Source organism: Fundulus heteroclitus, chromosome 19 (assembly GCF_011125445.2).
Source record: "Fundulus heteroclitus isolate FHET01 chromosome 19, MU-UCD_Fhet_4.1, whole genome shotgun sequence".
Lineage (NCBI taxonomy): Eukaryota > Metazoa > Chordata > Actinopteri > Cyprinodontiformes > Fundulidae > Fundulus > Fundulus heteroclitus.
The window spans coordinates 30,991,447-31,010,279 of NC_046379.1; the positions used below are offsets into that span (position 1 = coordinate 30,991,447).

At 42.1% G+C, this 18,833-nt stretch overlaps 1 protein-coding gene across 1 annotated transcript in view; it reads right to left on the reverse strand.

Moving 5' to 3' along the window:
- Positions 1-269: 269 nt before the first annotated feature.
- Positions 270-18,833, reverse strand: part of mipol1 (mirror-image polydactyly 1) — an 87,516-nt gene continuing 68,952 nt past the window's right edge. Inside the window, exons 11-13 of the mRNA XM_036150845.1 lie at positions 15,695-15,789; positions 3,360-3,551; positions 270-796 (exon numbers count right to left, since the gene is read on the reverse strand). Of these exons, the coding sequence (XP_036006738.1) occupies positions 730-796; positions 3,360-3,551; positions 15,695-15,789 (354 nt within the window). The 3' untranslated portion in view covers positions 270-729. The remainder of the gene's footprint in view (positions 797-3,359; positions 3,552-15,694; positions 15,790-18,833) is intronic.

Here is an 18,833-nt window from a genome sequence, read left to right on the forward strand (position 1 = left end):
AAACAGTGCATAATACCTCATGTTTCACATTTGAAATATTGGTTAGAGTTTAATCTTTGCTAAGCCAGTAATATTCTGAACATTTGTTTCCAGCCTCCTTCAGAATTACTCTATAAATAGTTGGAGTTTTCTGTTTGTTGTGTTCTTGTTTTCGTTTACTTAATAATTTGTTTTTTGCACAATAAATAACCAGATGGAAACATTGAAATGTAAAACCCTATGTGAACCTAAAGCTAAGATTCCCATTTATGTTTAATTACTGAGATAAATTAACCTTTTGAACACTTCCACTTTATTTAGAAGCACCAGAACAGAGAAAAGTTTTAAACAATAGACATTGTTGAAAATAAAAACCACTGTAGAAATAAATTGACATATTAACAATACAAGAAAACTCACATTTCTGTGCAACAACAAGATCTAATGAGCTAATTGCTAACTTTTATTTAATTCTCTGCATCCAGCCAAGGAGAGGAAGACACAGTAGATGAAACAGCGCTATGACTGAAAGAGACAGAAACGGCTTTCTATTTTCCTGCTGGAAGCACGTTTTACACTGCAACATCCAAAAACTAATCAAGACATAAATGTTCTATTGCTTAATTCCGATTGCTGCTACTACATATAACTAAGTTCTAATGATGAAAAAGTAGAAAAACTTTAACAGTTAAAAAAAACATCAGTTCAGCTCCATAAAAAGGATTTAAACAAGAGTGTCCAAAAGATGGATCAGATGACGCCACGAAGACTTCCTGCTCCAACTTTCTTCCTCAACACTTCCACCAGACGCTCCAACCTGAGGAGGAGGAAGAGGAGGAGGATTTCAGTGTCAGAAATACAGAACTCCACAGGGAAGAAAAGGGATGAGACCATGATGAACTGGGTGGGAGTGGATGACACCAAAGACCAGGGAGAAGTGGAAACTCTGAGCAGGAAGTCCTGCCTGCTCCCTGTCACTTCTGCCAAGTTAATGCAGCGCTGCACTGCTGACGGCAAAGTCGCGTTTCCAACCATCAACGAGAATATTAAACGGCTGAGTACAGAGACAGGTTGCTGCGATGGTGTGTGTGTGTGTGTGTGTGTGTGTGTGTGTGTGTGTGTGAGAGAGAGAGATTTGGATGACCTTCTAACAATCAGTGAGGCTCTCTCCCTTTCCTATTCAAATTAAACTCCCCATTTGTAATAAGCAGCAGATTTGACTCAGTCCTTCCCATCAGAGAGCAAACATTCCTCTTCACAGCCCAGAAACTTGGAAGGCACTTCCCATCCCCCACCCCCTGCTGGCAGCCAAATTACTGAAGAAAGCCCCAGGTTTGAGCCCAGGAGGACAGCGCAGGACGCAGACGGAGGACTTAAGCTGTTTTCATCACAAATCTCATCCCTTCATCTTCAGGTTGATGAGTTGAGAAGCAGCAGCAGAAGAAGAAGTCACGTTCAATCGGAGCGTTTTCCTTTTTGAATCCAAATCTGAAGGCTTAGTTCTTCCTGATCATCTCGGCTGCAGGGACACTCGCATCGTAGTCTGCTGAATATGAATCATCAGAGCCAAATCTCCTTAGTCCCACATACTTAGCCAGCCTCTGAGCACCTCCACAGTCTCTGAGGGAAACCGTTGCTGCAACATGGTTCTGGTGGCATGACAGAGCGGGTCTCCACCACAGAGAATTCCCTCCGAGACGCTTTAATCAAGAGCTTGTTAGGAGCTTTTATTTGAAGAAAAAAAAAAGCATCCTGTGGGAGAAACATTTCTTTGCTCATCATTATGTAACGGTCAATGAACACGCTGAACATGTCCCCCCCTGGCAACACATAGCTCCACTAAATCCTGGACTGTTTCTGCTGCAGGGAGGCCAATCTCAGCATCAAACCTTCAGGTGTGACTGCTCCTCACAGTTTTCTTTGTTTTTAAGGACTGGACTTCAGGTGACGTGACCAAATTTGTGGCGTGCTCAACAAATTGTTTTCCTTTCAACAGATTCTCCAAACTGAGCTGAGCTGTGGATCTCTGCAGCTCTACCAGAGTTACCAAAGACCTATTGGCTGTTTCTCTGAAGAATGCGCTCCTTGCCTGTCTGCAGTTGGTCCCTCCTCATCACACGTCCAGATAAGTGATTGAACAGAGCTCTGGGAACTTTTAACATTATGTTCTCTCATCATGGTAGCTCCATCTGGCCTGGTGTTCCTTTAAACTGTGACATCATCAGTTGGACTCCTGCTGCCAAAAACTTCATGTTACACCTGGCCTTATCTCTTAGTGTTTAGCCCTGTACCTCTTCTAGAGCTGTTGGCTGAGCTTTAACTGTGACTAACTAAATGCACTCTCTTTCTCTTCTAGACTTGAAACCGGGCTCAGAGCTCATTTATGTACCCTTTTTTCTCTCCACTAAAACCACTTAAGTCCTGACTCAGTGTTGTGTGTCTTTTTGTGTCTCTGCTCTGTCTTCTCTAACCCCCAGTCGGTTGATGCAGATCAGCGTTCACACTGAGCCTGGTTCCGGTTCTGCTGATGGTTTTTTCCTGTTAAAAGGGAGTTTTCCTCTCCACTGTCGCTACATGCATCCTCAGTATGAGGGATTGCTGCAAAGTCAACGACACAATGCCAGTGACTGTCCACTGTGGCTGCAGGCTCATCCAGGAGGAGTGAATGCAGCCAGTCATTGACTTGATTTTGAATAATAAACTGAACTTGACTGCATTGTTTCATAACTACAGTTAACCTGGACGGTATGTAATTAACTTGGAATCTGTCTGATGATTCGACTGAATCATCTGTTTTGTAAAGTGCCTTGAGATCCCATTTGTTGTGAATAGGCGCTACATAATTAAACTGACTTTAACTGAGTTCTAAAAAATATGACCTCTCTGACATCACCTGGAGTTTAAAAAAAATTAGTGCTGATGCTGATGAATGTCGCTACATTTTAGGAGCAACAAAGAAACCTCTTAAACTACAAAACAAATCTGTAGTGAATAAGTGAAGCTTTCACTTTCCAAAGTTTTTTAAGTTTAAGAGAACAAATGTAGCTTGAGCTGTAAATGCTGTAAGTATTAATTTTAGCCTAGTGGAGCTAAGGCGACTGGGCTGAGTAGGTAGTCTTGTGATTTTGATTCCAGTTTTCCTGTTATCACATGTAGACTTATTTCCAAGTTGCCTATCTTTGTGTCAATGTATGAATGTGTGCAAATGAGTGAGTGTGATTGGGTGAATGTGGCTCTAGAGTAAAGCAGTGTGATTGGTCAGTATGACTAGAACAGCTCTAAGTAAATTCAGTCAATTTAACATTTACTAAAGAGCTACAGTGAGTGAACAGGTAAGTGCTGCATAACACTCTGGGTTCATCTGTTTGTTAGTGGCTGACCTTCGAACTCTCTCACTAGCTTCCTGCTCTGCCTCCTGGCTGCGCTGAAGCTCTGCCTCGGTGTTCTCCTTCTCCCTGTTCAGCTGCTGCAGCTGGACCGCCAGTTTCTGGACCTGAGAGGACAAGTCCTTATGATCTGCAGAAGACTCAGCCAGAAGTGATGGCTGGGAAGCCGTGACGTAGTCCTGAGAGCTGACAGAGGAAATGGAAGATAGAGAGGAAGATAGATTCATATTTGGTTAGAATAATGTTTATCTCAGCTAATCTTTAACAAGAACTTGAATTTACTGGTCGATTGAGTAGAAACTGTTAAAATGCACTTGCACAGCCTGGTGGTCAGTCTGATCCTGGGTGTGTTTTATTTATTGACTATTATTACAGAGGCTTACAAATGTTGCCACAACCTTTGAACTTTTTTACATTTACGAACACAAACTTCAGTGTATTCTTTGGGGATTTAACGTGGCAGACCAGAATAAACAATTGCAGGGTTGTAAAATGGAAAGATAAGCGTAAATTGTATCCAACAATTTGAGCAGAGGAATATCGGAAAAATGTGGCATGCATTTGTTTTCAGACATCCGTTTGTGTTCCGGTTCAGTACTTTGTAGAACTCCCTTTCACTGCGGCTCTTATTTCTCTACCAGTTTCAAATCAAAGACACATTTATTTGCCCATTCTTGTTTTTTTAATAAAGCAGCTCAAGCTCGGTCAAATTAGATGAAGAGTCCCTGAACATTATTTTTAAGTTCCATCCATCCATCCATCCATCCATCCATCCATCCATCCATCCATCCATCCATCCATCCATCCATCCATCCATCCGTCCATCCATCCATCTTAACTGGCTCCTCTCGATTTTTCAAGTCTTGCCACAGATTCTTAAGTGGATTTAAGTCTGAGCTTTAACTGGACCATCCTGACAGATGGCTCTGATCTGTACCAGCCTCAGGTCTTCTGCAGGATCATTCTTCCAACATTCTCATACCGTCACCAAACACCAAATGTCCCCACGGGGATGAGGTTTTCAGGGTGATGTGCAGTGTTTTTTTCCTCCAAACAGAATTTTACATGTATTTTTGTTAAACCTGACAAGATCTTGTTGCAAATTTTAAATGGGCTTCTTTTGGCTTTCTTCTTGCCACCCGTTCATGAAGGCCAGACTTGTGGATTTGAAACTAATAGTTATCCTTTTGACACATTCTCCCACCCGAGCGCTGGCCCTCTGCAGCTCCTCCAGAGTTAGCAGCTGCCTCTCTGATTAATGCTCTTACAGCTGAACTCTGTTTAGTGATTAAAGAACATCTGAAGTCAGTTTGTTGGACCGGATTTTATTTCAGGGGATCAGAGCGCAGGGGGATAAATGCAACGATGAGAATGAGACAACATATTAAAAACTTTAAGGGAGAATAAACCCCTCTACAAGGCTCTGTAATGGGTGGACCAGGCAGCTGAAAAATAAATACCAGAATTATTTTTCCATTCATTTTTTACCTCTTTTCTTTGTAGTTTGCTTGCAGAATTCTAACAACAGAAGGCATTCCAGATACAACAAGCACATTGGACAGCTGATGTTTTCTTGACAAAACCTGAACTCAAATTAAAGCTTTAAATTATGAGTAGAGACGTGAATTTCAATCCTTGCAAAACATTTGGTGTCAAGAAATTTCAATAAACTGTAAAACCAATTGTTTTAGTCACAAGCCTTCATTCAAGAGTTTCAGGCAGACTGGGCTCTCCAACGAGAGCTTCTACACCTCTGGGTAAGTAAGTAATTCACAGGTCAAAGATCACAGAACAATAAGAATGAGCATAAAAAACACAGAAGTTAAAAGCATTAAAGAACAGATAGAAACAAACGTGTAACATCATACAGCATAAAACTATTTAAAAGCTAGTCTAAATAGACGAGTCTACAACTGCTTCTAAAAAAAAGAATCAACAGCATAAAGACAGTGCAAACATGGAGGCAACACATTCTGCAATCTTTGGGAAACTGCTCTAAAGGATTTATCTCCTCTTGTCTTGAAATGTGTTTGTCGAGCCCTTACCAGCCTTTGACTGGAAGATCTCAGACTGCAAGAAGAGCTGTAGAGCTCTAGAAGGTCAGAGACATAGGCTGGGAGGGCTCTAAAAGTAAAAACGATCAAGATCTTTCTTATCCAAACATAAAAAAGGCTGGTGTGAAAATCAAGATGGGATGAGATATAAAAATATTAATATTAATCTCTAATTCGACTTTTGACACCAGAGTTCAAAGCTTAGAAATATTTCTTAGCTGAGAGAACAATTTCTGATTAACCCACGAGAAAGGCACTACATGACATGCCAGAATCCAAAATAACAGCAAGCATCAAATAGTTTATGTTTGGTTTGAAGGCCAAGATAATAAATCCAATAATATGTTCTTAGGGAGTACTATTGCTTTGCAGCAATAGGGTATTGGGTTAGAACCCCAGCCTAGGGACTTTCTGCATGGAGTTTGCATGTTCTCCCTGTGCATACATGGGTTCTCTCCGGGTACTCCGGCTTCACCCCACAGTCTATATTGGCCTGTCCCTGCGCTAAACTCCTGTTTCCTGTTTCTCCCAGGTGGCCTCGCGCTAAGGAGTCCACTCCAAGCGCCCCACATATTCTGACGTCTCAGGTCAAAGCTCCGAGTTTCCCTGTTCTGGATCCCACTCTGGAAATCCTCCTCGTGCTCCCTCGGTCTTCCTCCAGCTGCCCTCCACTCACTGCTCTCAGCTACGGTGCTGCTCGGACTGCCTCGCCCCGTCTGCCCGCTCACCTGTCGCTCAGTCACTGGTTCCATCATAGAAGTGAGCATTCCAGAATCTGCCCGCCAGAACCACTCCCCTCGGATAGGTTACCCGAACCCGACGATAAGCGTATCATTCTCTGGGCTTACAGATCTCCTGGGCTTGATCAAATCAGCTGATTTTTATCTGCAGTGCGATCGGTCCCGCTCCTGCGTCTCTGTCAGCTGCTCGCGTTGCGAGCCACTTCTCCACTCAGTTGCCCGTTCCTAAATAAACATCTTAAACCGCTTTCTGCCTCCTGATTGTGATCTGCATGTGGGTTAAGCACTTGAAGGTCATGACATTAGGTGTGAGTGTGTGTATGACTATTTGTCCTGTGTGTCTTTATATTTCTCTGTAATAAACTGGTGAGCTGAACAGGGTGAACCCTGCCTCTAGCCCATGGACCGCTGGAGATAGACACCAGTCATCCGTGACCCTGCATGGATAATGTACGGATAAATTATCTTAGGAGAAGGTCCTCCGAAAGTGTGCATGTGGATGGGAGAAAGTGACCACGTTTAGGGGAGTACGGATCCACCAGGGGAAAGCAAAGTGTGGACAGAATAGCCGGCGGCAATCTTGCACTGCAATAGCAGGTGAGACAAGAGGGACCAAAAGCCAGGGCAAAAACCACAGAGCCAATGGACCCAATGTTGCTGAAGGCAGGAGGGTGACAGAGGAAGAAGGTCCACTGGTGGAGAACGAGTCCCCACATGAGCATGAAGACCCAGTCCTCACCACACCTGACAGAATAGAGCCAATCACAGAGACCAAAAAACCAGCCAGAAGGAATAAGATCAAGTGGCCAAAGTCTAGTGAAGCAGAGGCATGGTGCGCACTGGATGCAGACCTGATCAAGACCCTACAGGAGTCACTGCAAGGAGGGGCAGAGGCCAAGCTGAATCGTATGGGGGACATCATATACCAGACCTGCAAGGACAGGTTTGCAGAGATCGTTTCCAGACAGAGGTCCATCCAAAGAGAGAAGGGAAGGAGAGAGAAGGAAATCCTCCAGCTGGTACAAAAGCGTCGCCAACTATGGAAAAGCTGGAGAAAGGCCACTCTTGCAGAGAAAGAAGGGCTGAAAGCCTTATGGGAAGAGGACAGGAAATGACTAGCCATGCTTCGCAGAGTTGAACGAATCCGAAAACGCAACAAGCGGAAACAGAAAGAGTGAGCCAGCTTCTTCAAGGATCCCTTCAAGCATGCCAGACAGCTGCTGGAGGAAAAGAAGACTGGCAAACTCGAAGTTACCAGGGAGCAATTGGAACAGCATGTCAGAAAGCAGTACAGCGATCCACAAAGGAATGTCCCCTTAGGAACACCAGGATACGTACCGCGTATGTCCTTGGAACCTTCACCAGTGGTTCGGAAATGAGGAATATTGTGCACTCTGCAATACTCCCAACGCAAGCCTCCAGCACATCTTGTCAAGCTGCAAAGTGACCCTCTCACAGGGCCGATATAGATGGCGCCATGACCAGGTTTTGAGAAAGCTAGCCGAGGTACTGGAGGAGCGCAGACAGGGTAGCAGAACACTACCGCCGGCAGAGGACCCCACCATCTTTGTCGCGGAAGGAGGAATCAGAAGCTTCAAGCAAAGAGAAACAACAAGGCCCTTCACTGCTGGCCAGGAGTGGAGCATGAAGGTTGACCTGGACAGGAAGCTTCAGCTTCCCACAGAAATCACCACCACATCTCTCCGACCAGACATTGTGGCGTGGTCCGTAAAGGCAAGAGCGGTAGCCCTCATTGAGCTCACGGTGCCAATGGAGGAAGGGATCGAAGCTGCCTTTGAGCGAAAGAAGGCCAAGTACTCAGAGCTGGCTGCTGAGTGCCGGGAGGCAGGTTGGAAGACTACCATCTACCCAGTGGAGGTCGGATGCCGAGGCTTCATGGGGTTGTCGACCATACGCCTCCTGAAAGACGTGGGAGTCACGGGAGGTAGGCTGAGGAAGACAACAAAGGAACTGGCTGAGGAGGCGGAGAAAGGGAGCTTTTGGCTCTGGCTGCGGAGGAAGGACAGAACCTGGGGGAATAACACCTAACTCCCAGACAACATATGCAGGGGATAACATCTTTCAGCTGCAGGGGGTGACAGGGAGACGTCCCTGTCACTGCCCCGCCACCAGGAGACGTTCCAGGATTAAAGGGGCGAAACGTTGGTGAATGGTGGTTCCTGGCTGATGACCCTGCAGCTGACCCATGGGCACCGGAGGAGGTGCGACAGGCAGCAATGCCAAGCAGGAATTAACATCTTCCTGTATTATCCTTATCCTGAAGTGGCAGTAATTAGGGTTTCAGTCTAATTAGAATTGACCTACAAGTAGTTGTCAAAGAGTCAATATTTGATACTACTAAAACATATTACGAAGGACGGCAACTTTAAATATGCAGTTGGCTCAAAAGAACGGAAGAGCTAAAATATCATCAGCATAGACATGATAAGACACATCCGAAAACTGCCTGGTTACTTGGCCAAGGGGGGAAATATACAAGACAGAAAATAGGTCCAATGACTTAGCCCTGTTGTACCCCACATGGCAGGCTCAGTCTGACATGACTGGGTTTGGCAAAAACACTGAATGCTTTGCAAGAAAGATAGCAGTTAAACCACTCCAGAGCCACACCTGACAAAGCAACTACATCTCAGGGTCTGTCAATCAAAACACTTTAATCTACAGTGTCAAAAGAATATTTAACTGAACCATTACAATGATTGCTCCAGAGTCCGCTGGCATGAAGGTCCTTGCTTGTTAGATCTCTCAAGCTACTGCTCTCCAACAATAATTCTCCTGACTTCTTCTTTTTCTTTGGACAAAATGCCGCTCTATAGATCTGAGCCGTATGAACTCCTGTTGCAGCTGGAGACTGTTTAATGACTACTTTCACCTAGGATGGCCACTGTGTTTTGCATTAACATCACAGTTTGTTGTTGCATACATAAAATTATCACTTGTGAGCACCTGCTGGCTGAGTCCTCGGCTGCCCTGTGATAGTTTACTTTTTTTGTACATACGTCTGACGTGGAAATGGAACTATCACGAGCTGCAAGTCTAAGCACAACTGAAAAGGAAAGTTAAAGATATATTCCTTTTAACTCTAGTCACTTAAGACAGAGCATAGATCACCTAACACTCCAATACATAAAAAAACTGCCCAATGTACTTCCGTCATATTCTTAAATTCAATGCAATAGCAAAGTCCAACAAGGTCCATTACAATCAAAATTGCATTCAGTCCATCTCTAAACACAGATTAAGTCCTGATCCTCTACAGGACCAGGCATCTGGAATAGAGCGAAGCCATGGTTTATAATTTTAGAAACTCTAAATTTAAATTTAACAAATCTTAGTGAAGTTAAGATTTTATCTGAGTTTTTATTTTCTTTAACCAGACTGAAAAGGAAAACAAAATCTCTTCCTCCTCTCCCCTGCTTTCTGCAGCCTCTTCAGGTGTCTCTGCAGGCGTTCAGCATCAATCCTTGTAATTTATGGAGGCTCACATTTTCATCAGCATAGACGGACTAGCTCCTCATCGTTATTCTGTTTCACTTTGCTGCAGCTGCTTTCCTCGGAACTGGACTCGGACCCCTCCAGGAAATCCTCCAGCTGATTTTAAAGCCCAAAACACACCTCTGTGGTGGTTCAAATCTGCCTCATAAGGTCTTATCTAATTACTGTTTGTTTGTTATCTTCATTGCTGGCTGTTTACCCCTTTTATTATTCTACAGGTCATCCAGATTCGTCTCTGATCACGGGACACCAGTCGACTGTCTCTAGCTGCATTTGGCCAGAGATGAATCAAAAACTTGGACTTTTGTGCTTCTTGTCATTCCTCTACACAGTTTTCTCTCGAAATGTTCCTTTGTCAACCAGATTGTATTTACAGTGCTGAAACAAACTACTTGCCCCTTCCAGATTTCTTATATTTTTGCTTTCTTGTACCTAAATGTTTAAGATCTTCAAAGTCACTTTAATGTCAGACAAAAACAATCGGAGGGAATCCTAAGTAGTTTTAAATTAATTTATTAAGGGAAATAAGCTATCCAAATCAAGAAATATATGGAAAAACTAACTGCCTTCAAAATCTAACAACTGGTTTTGCCACAACTGTCATCAATTGTTTGTAAAAACAGGCAATGTGTCGCTTACATCACTGTGGAGAAATTAAATTTAGTGAATTCAGCCAGAGTGGAGGGATTTTAAACATAAATAGCCTGTTTAAAGTCATGACTCTCAGTCAGATTTAAGCACAGACTTTAGTTTTTGTTGTTGTTTTTTGAACCATTCAGTTAAAAAAACTGGGATTACTTTCTTCCTGTCCAGTTCAGCTTGAGTTTAAGGTCAATAACTGAAGGTTGGAGCTAATTTTCTGCTAAAGAGCAGAATTTGTGCTTCCATTAACCAGTATTAAAGCATTACTCTACCAGCACCATGTTTACAGCCAGTGGGATGCGTATTTTCTGGTTTAACAACAGCTGTAACGAGACACAAAACTTCCAAAATGTTTCAAATTTGTCTCATCAGTCTAAAAAATATTTTCTCCAAATTCCTGGACATCATCAGGATGTTTGTTGGTAAATGTGAGACGAGGCTTATTTTTCTGTTCAGTCAGCAGTGGTTATGGCTTTGAGCCTCTCCCATGGAGGCCCATTTAGTCACATCTGTCTTACTTATTGTTGAAACATGAACTCTCACTCAGATCATCTGCCATTACCATATAACATAGAAAGGATTCCTGGATCAATGTGTGTGTATATTCTTGAATCTACAGGTCTGTCAGTAATCCGTACTTTGTGTGGCTGGAGAAAGTGAACCAAAAAAGCTTAATCACAGTTATTATAGAATTTAACAGCAGGAGGAGTTGTGTCCCATAGCACCAGGGTGTTTGAAGATATCTGTGAGTGAGTGATTTTTCACCACATTACCCATCTTCCTCCTATGGCAAAAAGCAATATAGTATTTATTAGAATTTTCAATATTACTTTAAAGAAAATAGATTGCTTTTTGTCATTTTATCCATCTGGTTGTGTATTTTTCACAGTAAATAACCACTAAAGGGAACGGTACTTTCATAAAACAATAATGAATTGCTCCATCAAGGCAAGGCAAGTTTGTTTGTAAAGCACGTTCCAGCAACAATGCAATTCAAAGTGCATTACATCAGCATCCAGTAATTAAAAAAAATGTTAAAAATGTAATAATTTAAGAACCACAGAGTTAATTAGTGCAAAGAGTGTCAACTAATTTCTAAAAAGTTTGTGTCAATAACTTGGACTCAAATTTCTATTTGAATTGATATACTAGTATTGGTATTTCTTTCACTTCTATGTTTCCGCCTCTTCACCATTACATAATAACCCTCAGCAGCATCACAGAATCTCTTCATTATTACATTATATCTGTCTACTTTAAACAGGTCAAAATAAGGTGTCTCAGTGAGATTACTTGTGTAAAAAATGTTACACAAAAAAAAGTATTAAAATCAACAAAATTACCATGTTCTTGAGAAAATGGCAATAATCTTGAAAAAATATAGGCCAACTTTTCATTTAGTTAAAAAAAATCAAAAAGAAACTCCACATGTAATATTCGTTTTAAATGGCCAGGTGTTTTTTTTTTTTTTTTTTTACAAAAACAAAAACAAAATATAACTAACACCTCCAGTTTTATATAGATTTATATTGACTCCAGATAAACAAATGCCCTTATATAAAGTTATACAACACCATACAGGTAAAGAGCAGAGTTCCCTGCAGTTCTCTGGCAGAACTAGTAGGGTTCTTGCTATTTAAGTTCAGTCACTTTAAACAGCAGGTATCTGTCCTCATGTCTCAAGTCTATTTAAGATGGTAAATAAATGGTAACTGGACTGAATTTATATAACACTTTTCCTGACACCTCAAAGGGCTTTACACTATAGATCTACATTCACCCAATTGCACTCACTAAAGTACACATATTCATACAGATTTGACGGGTAAGCTTATGTGCCTTACCAAGGGCACATCAACATGTGTCAGAGTTGAATCCACAACCTTCTGCCTGCAAGACAATTACTCTACCCATTGAGCCACAGTTGTCCCCAAGATGAGGACAACACCTTGCATGACGTGATCACGTGTTACACTGAAACAAGTCCAGGTAGCAACACTGGCAGACTATAGATTAGTTCCACGAGCAGTAAATACAGATTAGGAAGACTCTGCACCTCCCTGTCATGACAACATGGTTCCCCATGTGGGCTTGCCACACACAGTGAGAATCACTGTAGTAAAAGGACCATTTGGATTTTCTGAAGTGACTTTCTTTGAGGTCATCCGTGGTAGGTCTCTCACCTGCAGTAGAACGTTGTCATATCCCTGTGAGCTTATTAAACAAGTAAGTACATCCTCAGTGTGGTAGAAAGATGTTTCAGTCTGCTTGATCAGCTCATTTGGCGGGGCCTCTCATCAGGAGTCCTTTGGGATAACTTTCAAACAACAAGAGATCTGGAATGCACAGAAACATACCGCAGTCGGTGCCGCTGCACAGCCGACAGTCTGACATAAATCTAAAAGCTTCTTCCATTCTTGGCAGAGCTAGAGCGAACTGGTGAGTCGCTGCTGATCTGGCATATTGATCCAGCTGGCAGGCTCAACCAAAGTAAGTTCACATAGAAACACGGTTGCTGTTCCAGCTGGACAAAACGCCACCAAATCTAACATTGGTTTGTAGTGAAACTGTAGACTATCAGAACATTTTATCCCAATGATATGAACATTTACAGTTTGAGTTGATTTATAGTGCTCTAGTCAGCTGAAGCAGACAACACATGTCAAAGAAATCCAAAGATCTCTTTACCTTTTAAACAACTTCTTGATGATGTGACATCTTTCTGCTACAGGCATCAGAATCAGCTTTATTAGCCACAAACGAAGAAAATAAACCAAAATGAAAACGACAATATGTACATATATGTGCACATTCAGCGAATATTCTTTTTAAAAGGCAGGTAGGGGAACTATTACTAATAACCCCACAGAACCTCCCTTCTCTCCAGCAGATCAATTGAACAAGTTCTTTGCCCGGATCAAAAACAGCAACACATCGACCTGGAAATTCCCACCACCGAATTCTCTCCACCCACAAAACCTGGTGACATCCATTCTCCAGAAAACCAACCTGCACAAAGCCCCTGGCCATGACAGGCTCATAGGCAGGGTGCTGGGGAACTGCTAAGTGGATCTCACACAAGACTGGGGGGGAGGGGGGGGGGGGGGGGGGGTTGGTAGACCTGAGCCTTGTGCTTTTAGACTCCATCACCAAACACTAAGACTCTGCACAGTCTCTCACGGATTTTTTCCATGAACTTCTCTTCTGCTTCTAACTCTAAATATTAGCACTTTACTGTAGCGCCATTTAAATCTACAGCTCACCCATGACTGATTTTATGGATTCAAAGTTGTTTACAGAGTAAACTATAACAGATCCTTTTAAACAGTTTTAAATATAGTAAGCTGGTTTTAATCATCTGGCTCCTTTGGGCACGGCGGTGGCGCAGGGGTAGAGCATGTGACCCATGTTCGGAGGTCTCAGTCCTAAACCTGGCCGTTCGAGTCCTGGCCCATGGCCCTTTGTTCCACGTTTCACTCTCTCTGTCTCAACCCCAGTTTCTGTTAGCTTACTGTTAAATAAAGGCCACTAGCGTCAACAAAAAAGTTACGAAATAAACCCTGGCTTACTTAAGGCTGTGTTTTATCTCCTGTTTTGTTCTCTGTGAATACCACCAGCATTTCCTGCAGCAGTGGAAGCATGCCACTTTTTGTATCACACAGACAATATGGTTCTGGTAGCTCACACGAACTGTACGTCACAAAGACCAAAGAGCTGTGCTGCGGGGCAGAGATACAGATGCCAGGTCATCTCTCACACTTTCCTGTGGCCACTCCAAAACACTGACTTTGTTTTCCTTAAGCATCTTTGTAATGAATTCAGCATTGTATTGAGGACCATTGTCTATTTGGACGGCAGATTTGTGCTCAGACTTCAACTTCGTGGAAACCTGCCATTTATTTTGTGAGGTGCACCAGTCCCTCCTGCAGCAAAGCACAGGAGAGACTGGTATTGTCTGGCTTGTAAGATTGCTATTTTTTCTTCAAGTGTACAAACCCCACCACTTCCCATTTAAACCCATAATAATGAATATTCAAATCCCTTGTATGTTTGGGTTTATTATAATATTTACATTTTACCACACATCTCTTCTGGGGTCTGCACAGAGGCAAAGTTGTTAGCAATGCTACGATGCTTCAAGAAGGTTCTGGACTCTTTCTACATGGCGTTTGCTGTTCTCCCCATGCAAGGTCTTTCTGGGTAAGTAAATAAAACTTTATTTATATGGTATATGGTATATAATAAAAAGCACACTGTCCTGTGTGTCTCTGTGCAGGGGCGAAACGTGCGCGGGTTACACGTGGTACATGTCCCCCACAAATTATTCAGCCGTTACAACATAGACACAGACAGACTTTATGGTCACTCAGTGCACACTCAAAATTTACATTTGAGTGAAATTGTGTTGCATGGCTCTAAGTAAAAACAAAAGAGAAACATTTTTAAATATAAGTATTGGTCATTTTTCAGGAACCTAGTTCAATCTGTTATTAACATGGGGCAAGTGTTTTTTTGCTGCGGGAAGTGAATCAGAAGTCAGAATCATATTTAGCAAGCTAGGCAGTTTTTTTCCAGACTGTGTAAGTTGAGTAATGCTGTTGCTTGCAAACAAAGACCCCCACAGAGCAAAGTGTGGATTTAGTGATGACTTTTAGGCTATATGTGCCATGAGAGATTGTCCTTTAGAAATAAATGTTAACGTGTGCCTTGGATCAAAGGTTGTTCATTGTGGGTTTGTAACACGAAGTTAACCTCATAAATAGAGCATGCATTATTGTAAAAAAGAAAAAAAAAATGCTGTGATTCAAGTGCTACAGAAAGCTTGAAACTGAATTAAGTTTATATCTGAAGAGTTTTTATCTCAGCTGTTTAAGTTTCATATGACATGTGTCCTACTTTTTATTACAAAAATAATGCCTAAAGAGTTCAATTTTTAAGAGCAGTGCAAAACACCATGTGGGTCTGTTTTCAGTTTATATTGGCTATTCAATAAAATTTCGGAAATTTTATATTTTCCCCATGTTAAAAAGGTATTTGTTTACTGAAAGTAAACTAGAAAGTTTTCTAGAAATGGGGTTCAGACCTTTGAACAACATCTAAGAAGCCCTGTGTTAGAACATCTGTGGAGGGATCTAAAGATTACAGTGATGTAAGCAGACCTTAATACCAGAGGGAATTAGAAGAAGGGTTTGATTGCTGTGATGCCAATTAACATATCATTAATTATTGAGAAGGGTATAAATACATTTAATATGGCATTTAACAAAATGTAAATTAAAAAAAATGTTTTTTGGGGGAAAATGATAACTTGTCTTTTTATGTTTGTGAGCCACCCATCTCATGGAGGTAAAATGTGTGATTGTTGATGGTAACTAACCTGGCATTGGCTTGTAATGCCTGAATCTCAGCCTCCAGTCGGTGTATGTCATCCAGAGCGGCATCTCTCTCCTTCTGCAGTCTCAGTAGCTCCTCCTTATCAGATAGAACACATGGCAGTCACCTCAGGTTAACACAGAGGTCTGTATGAGCATGTTGACAGCACGGAGAACAAACAAGCTGTGTGAACAATAATCCTTAGCAGAGTAGTTTAAACTGGCAACACTTTAATTAAACTGAGTGAATAATATATGAAAATGTATGTCAGGGTTGAAAGATGTAGAACAACACTTGACAGAGTGTGCGTTTGTGCTTTAAACATGCATACTCACCAAACAGCAAAGAGATCAACTTCTGGATAACTAATTGACTGACTGTTTAAATAAAGGCTTAAATAACTAGCGATCTACTTAATGAACATAAATGTCAACACACCTTCTAATGAGGATTGCTTTTTTTATCCGCTCCTGATCTTATACCATAACATTATCACAGGCTTCCTGCACCAAATCTGAAGGTGCGTTTAAGAACATTTGGGGAGTATGTTTGTCGAGGTTTGTAACTTGATGAGTGGATTTGAACGATTAAACGCTGGTGGAATGAATGGAGCCTTAACTGAAAACAAGGTCATGCATAAGAAACAATGGTGTGGTTAATTTGTGGGGCTGCTGTTAATCTTTATTGGCTTACATTAACAAATAATGAAAACTTTCAGTGATCAGATGTTCCAGTCTTAATTTGCTTTTTATTTACTGGAGTTTTTATGTTATTCCACACAACAAACATTCCTACAGTGCTATACCAAAAACATGACAAGCACTGTAAGAGTATCTACAGTCATGAAAAAAACAGAACACCCTACAAAAGCATGCTTGTTCTTCCAAAGTATTTGGACATATAAATGTACATTTTTAAAACCATGTGGAATTTAAGTGATATATAATTAACAATAAAAACTAAAGAAAATACATTCTGAAATTTTCTGTAAAATCTATATATCAAAAAAATTGGTTAAGGAAGGTCTCCTGACTGTTAAAGTGAGAGTGAGCCCAATGGAGAGATGCAAAGACCTGACTAAGGCTTTCACATAGAAGATTTCATCAGGGCCAGAGTCTGCAAAAGGATTTAAATAGCTCTAAAAAAAATCTGAAATCTGCCGTTCCACCGTTTGGGAAGTGGTCTAAAATAATGCTCAGGTCTGGCTGTAAAAGCGCATTGATCCTGGAAGCAGACAGCAAGATGCTGAAAGAAGTCTCCATGGGACCTACAGCTGGCTCTTTGTTGATATGAAAGCACATGTCTGTACAATCAGAAAGAGACTGAACTGGTAGCTTTCTGGTCTCAAAGTTTATCAGGGTTATAAAAAGCTAAGGTTTCAAAACCTTTTTCTTGTTTCGGCTCTTACAATAAAACACCAGAGAAGCTTCTGGTGTTTGTAGTAGAATCGTTTCCCACTCATTCCTCCCTGTTTCAGCAAACTACCACCAGGTTATTATAATTTCTCTAGTTTTACTATTATTCTGGCCCTTGAAATATCATGGCCAGGAATTTAAAATACACTGCACAATAACCATATAAAGGTAATACTCTTTACAAGTAAAACTAGCATGCTAAAAGTCTTTAAAATATGTCTATTAAGCAGAATGTAAACCTACTATCAATACCAGCAAATTAACCAGCTAATATTAGCTTTTGGGGTTACTCTATAAAGACCAGATCGAAACGAAAGAAGATAATATTCTGTATCCTAATTATGTGATTTAATTTATTAAAGTGAGAAAGCATCAGCAACCAGAATTGGCAGACCACATTGATGGAATGCGAACCTGTGTTACATGTATGTCGTGAGAATGTTATAAATGAAAGTGTCTAAGTTGTCCAATAAAATTGGGGCCAAGGATGCCACAGCACTCCCCAGCGATGTTGCCACTCCCCAAGGTCTTACATGTGTGGCAGCATGATGGAGCAGGCAGAGGAAGGCATCCGTGGATGGGAAGGAAAGGACTGGGGAGCAACATGCCCTCCCAGGAAGCCAGCTCCCCCACAAACTCCATTAGGCTCCCCTATTTATATTAAACCCACCCCAACACAAACATTCAAACAACTCCCAGACCACATAAGACATTAGAACCCCCATCCCCTATTTTCCATCCCCCCCACCAGCAGAATGCAGGAGAACATCTGGCATGTGTTGTTAATGTCCATACTCCCCACCGGGGAGGGCCCAAGGCACTGCCAGGGCATCAGAGGCCCCAGGTAGGGCCAGACACCCGGGCATCCACCGGCCCAAACCCCATTTGACATACTCCCCAGGACCCAAGCTTCCAAGGCCCTGCCAGGACACCCACACAAGGGCACATACCCCAGGAACCCTGAGCCCCAGACTCCCCCCCCCCCCCCCCCAGGAGCTGCACATCTACAAGGCCAGTAACCCATGGCCACCGTCACAGATCCCCCCAAGACCATCACCAGTAGCCACCGGAGGCTGCCTCGAGGTCCGCAAAGCCCCATCCCAGCGGGGGTCACAGACCCCAGCATCAGACCCACCAAACCTAGGCTGCCTCCACGATAAATCCAATGGACCTCCACCCCCACTAGGTGATGAAGCCAATCAAAGAAGCCCAGAGAGATTGATCTGATGTGGATTCAGATGGTGTCTCAAGACTAATATAATCCAACAAAAGATCTTTATACTGATCTAGTGAACACTGAGAAGCTCTCTAAGGAAAACATGAAAGCCAGACTAAACATAATCAGAGAGAATGTAGACGTAGATCAGGACTCCTGGAATTCATTCAGAATTCATCTAGATAGAAGAGTCCAAAATTGGATTATCTGGACATCACAGCAGAGGCATAAACCAAACACAGCATTTCCAAAAAAACACCCCACATGGAGGTGGAAGAGTAATGGTTGGGGATGTTGTTAGAATGGCCCTTAGAGGCTGGCTTAAGCAGTAGACTTGAGGCAGAGAAAAGGTGCGCCCACTTGGTGTTTATTGTCCAACATTGCAAACAGGTCACAGGAGCAGCCACAATCACACTTGCTTCTTACAAGCAGCCTTTTATAGATCACTAACTCCTCCCATTAACCAGATCTACCAACAAGCAAAGGAAAACACTCACACTAACATACAAACA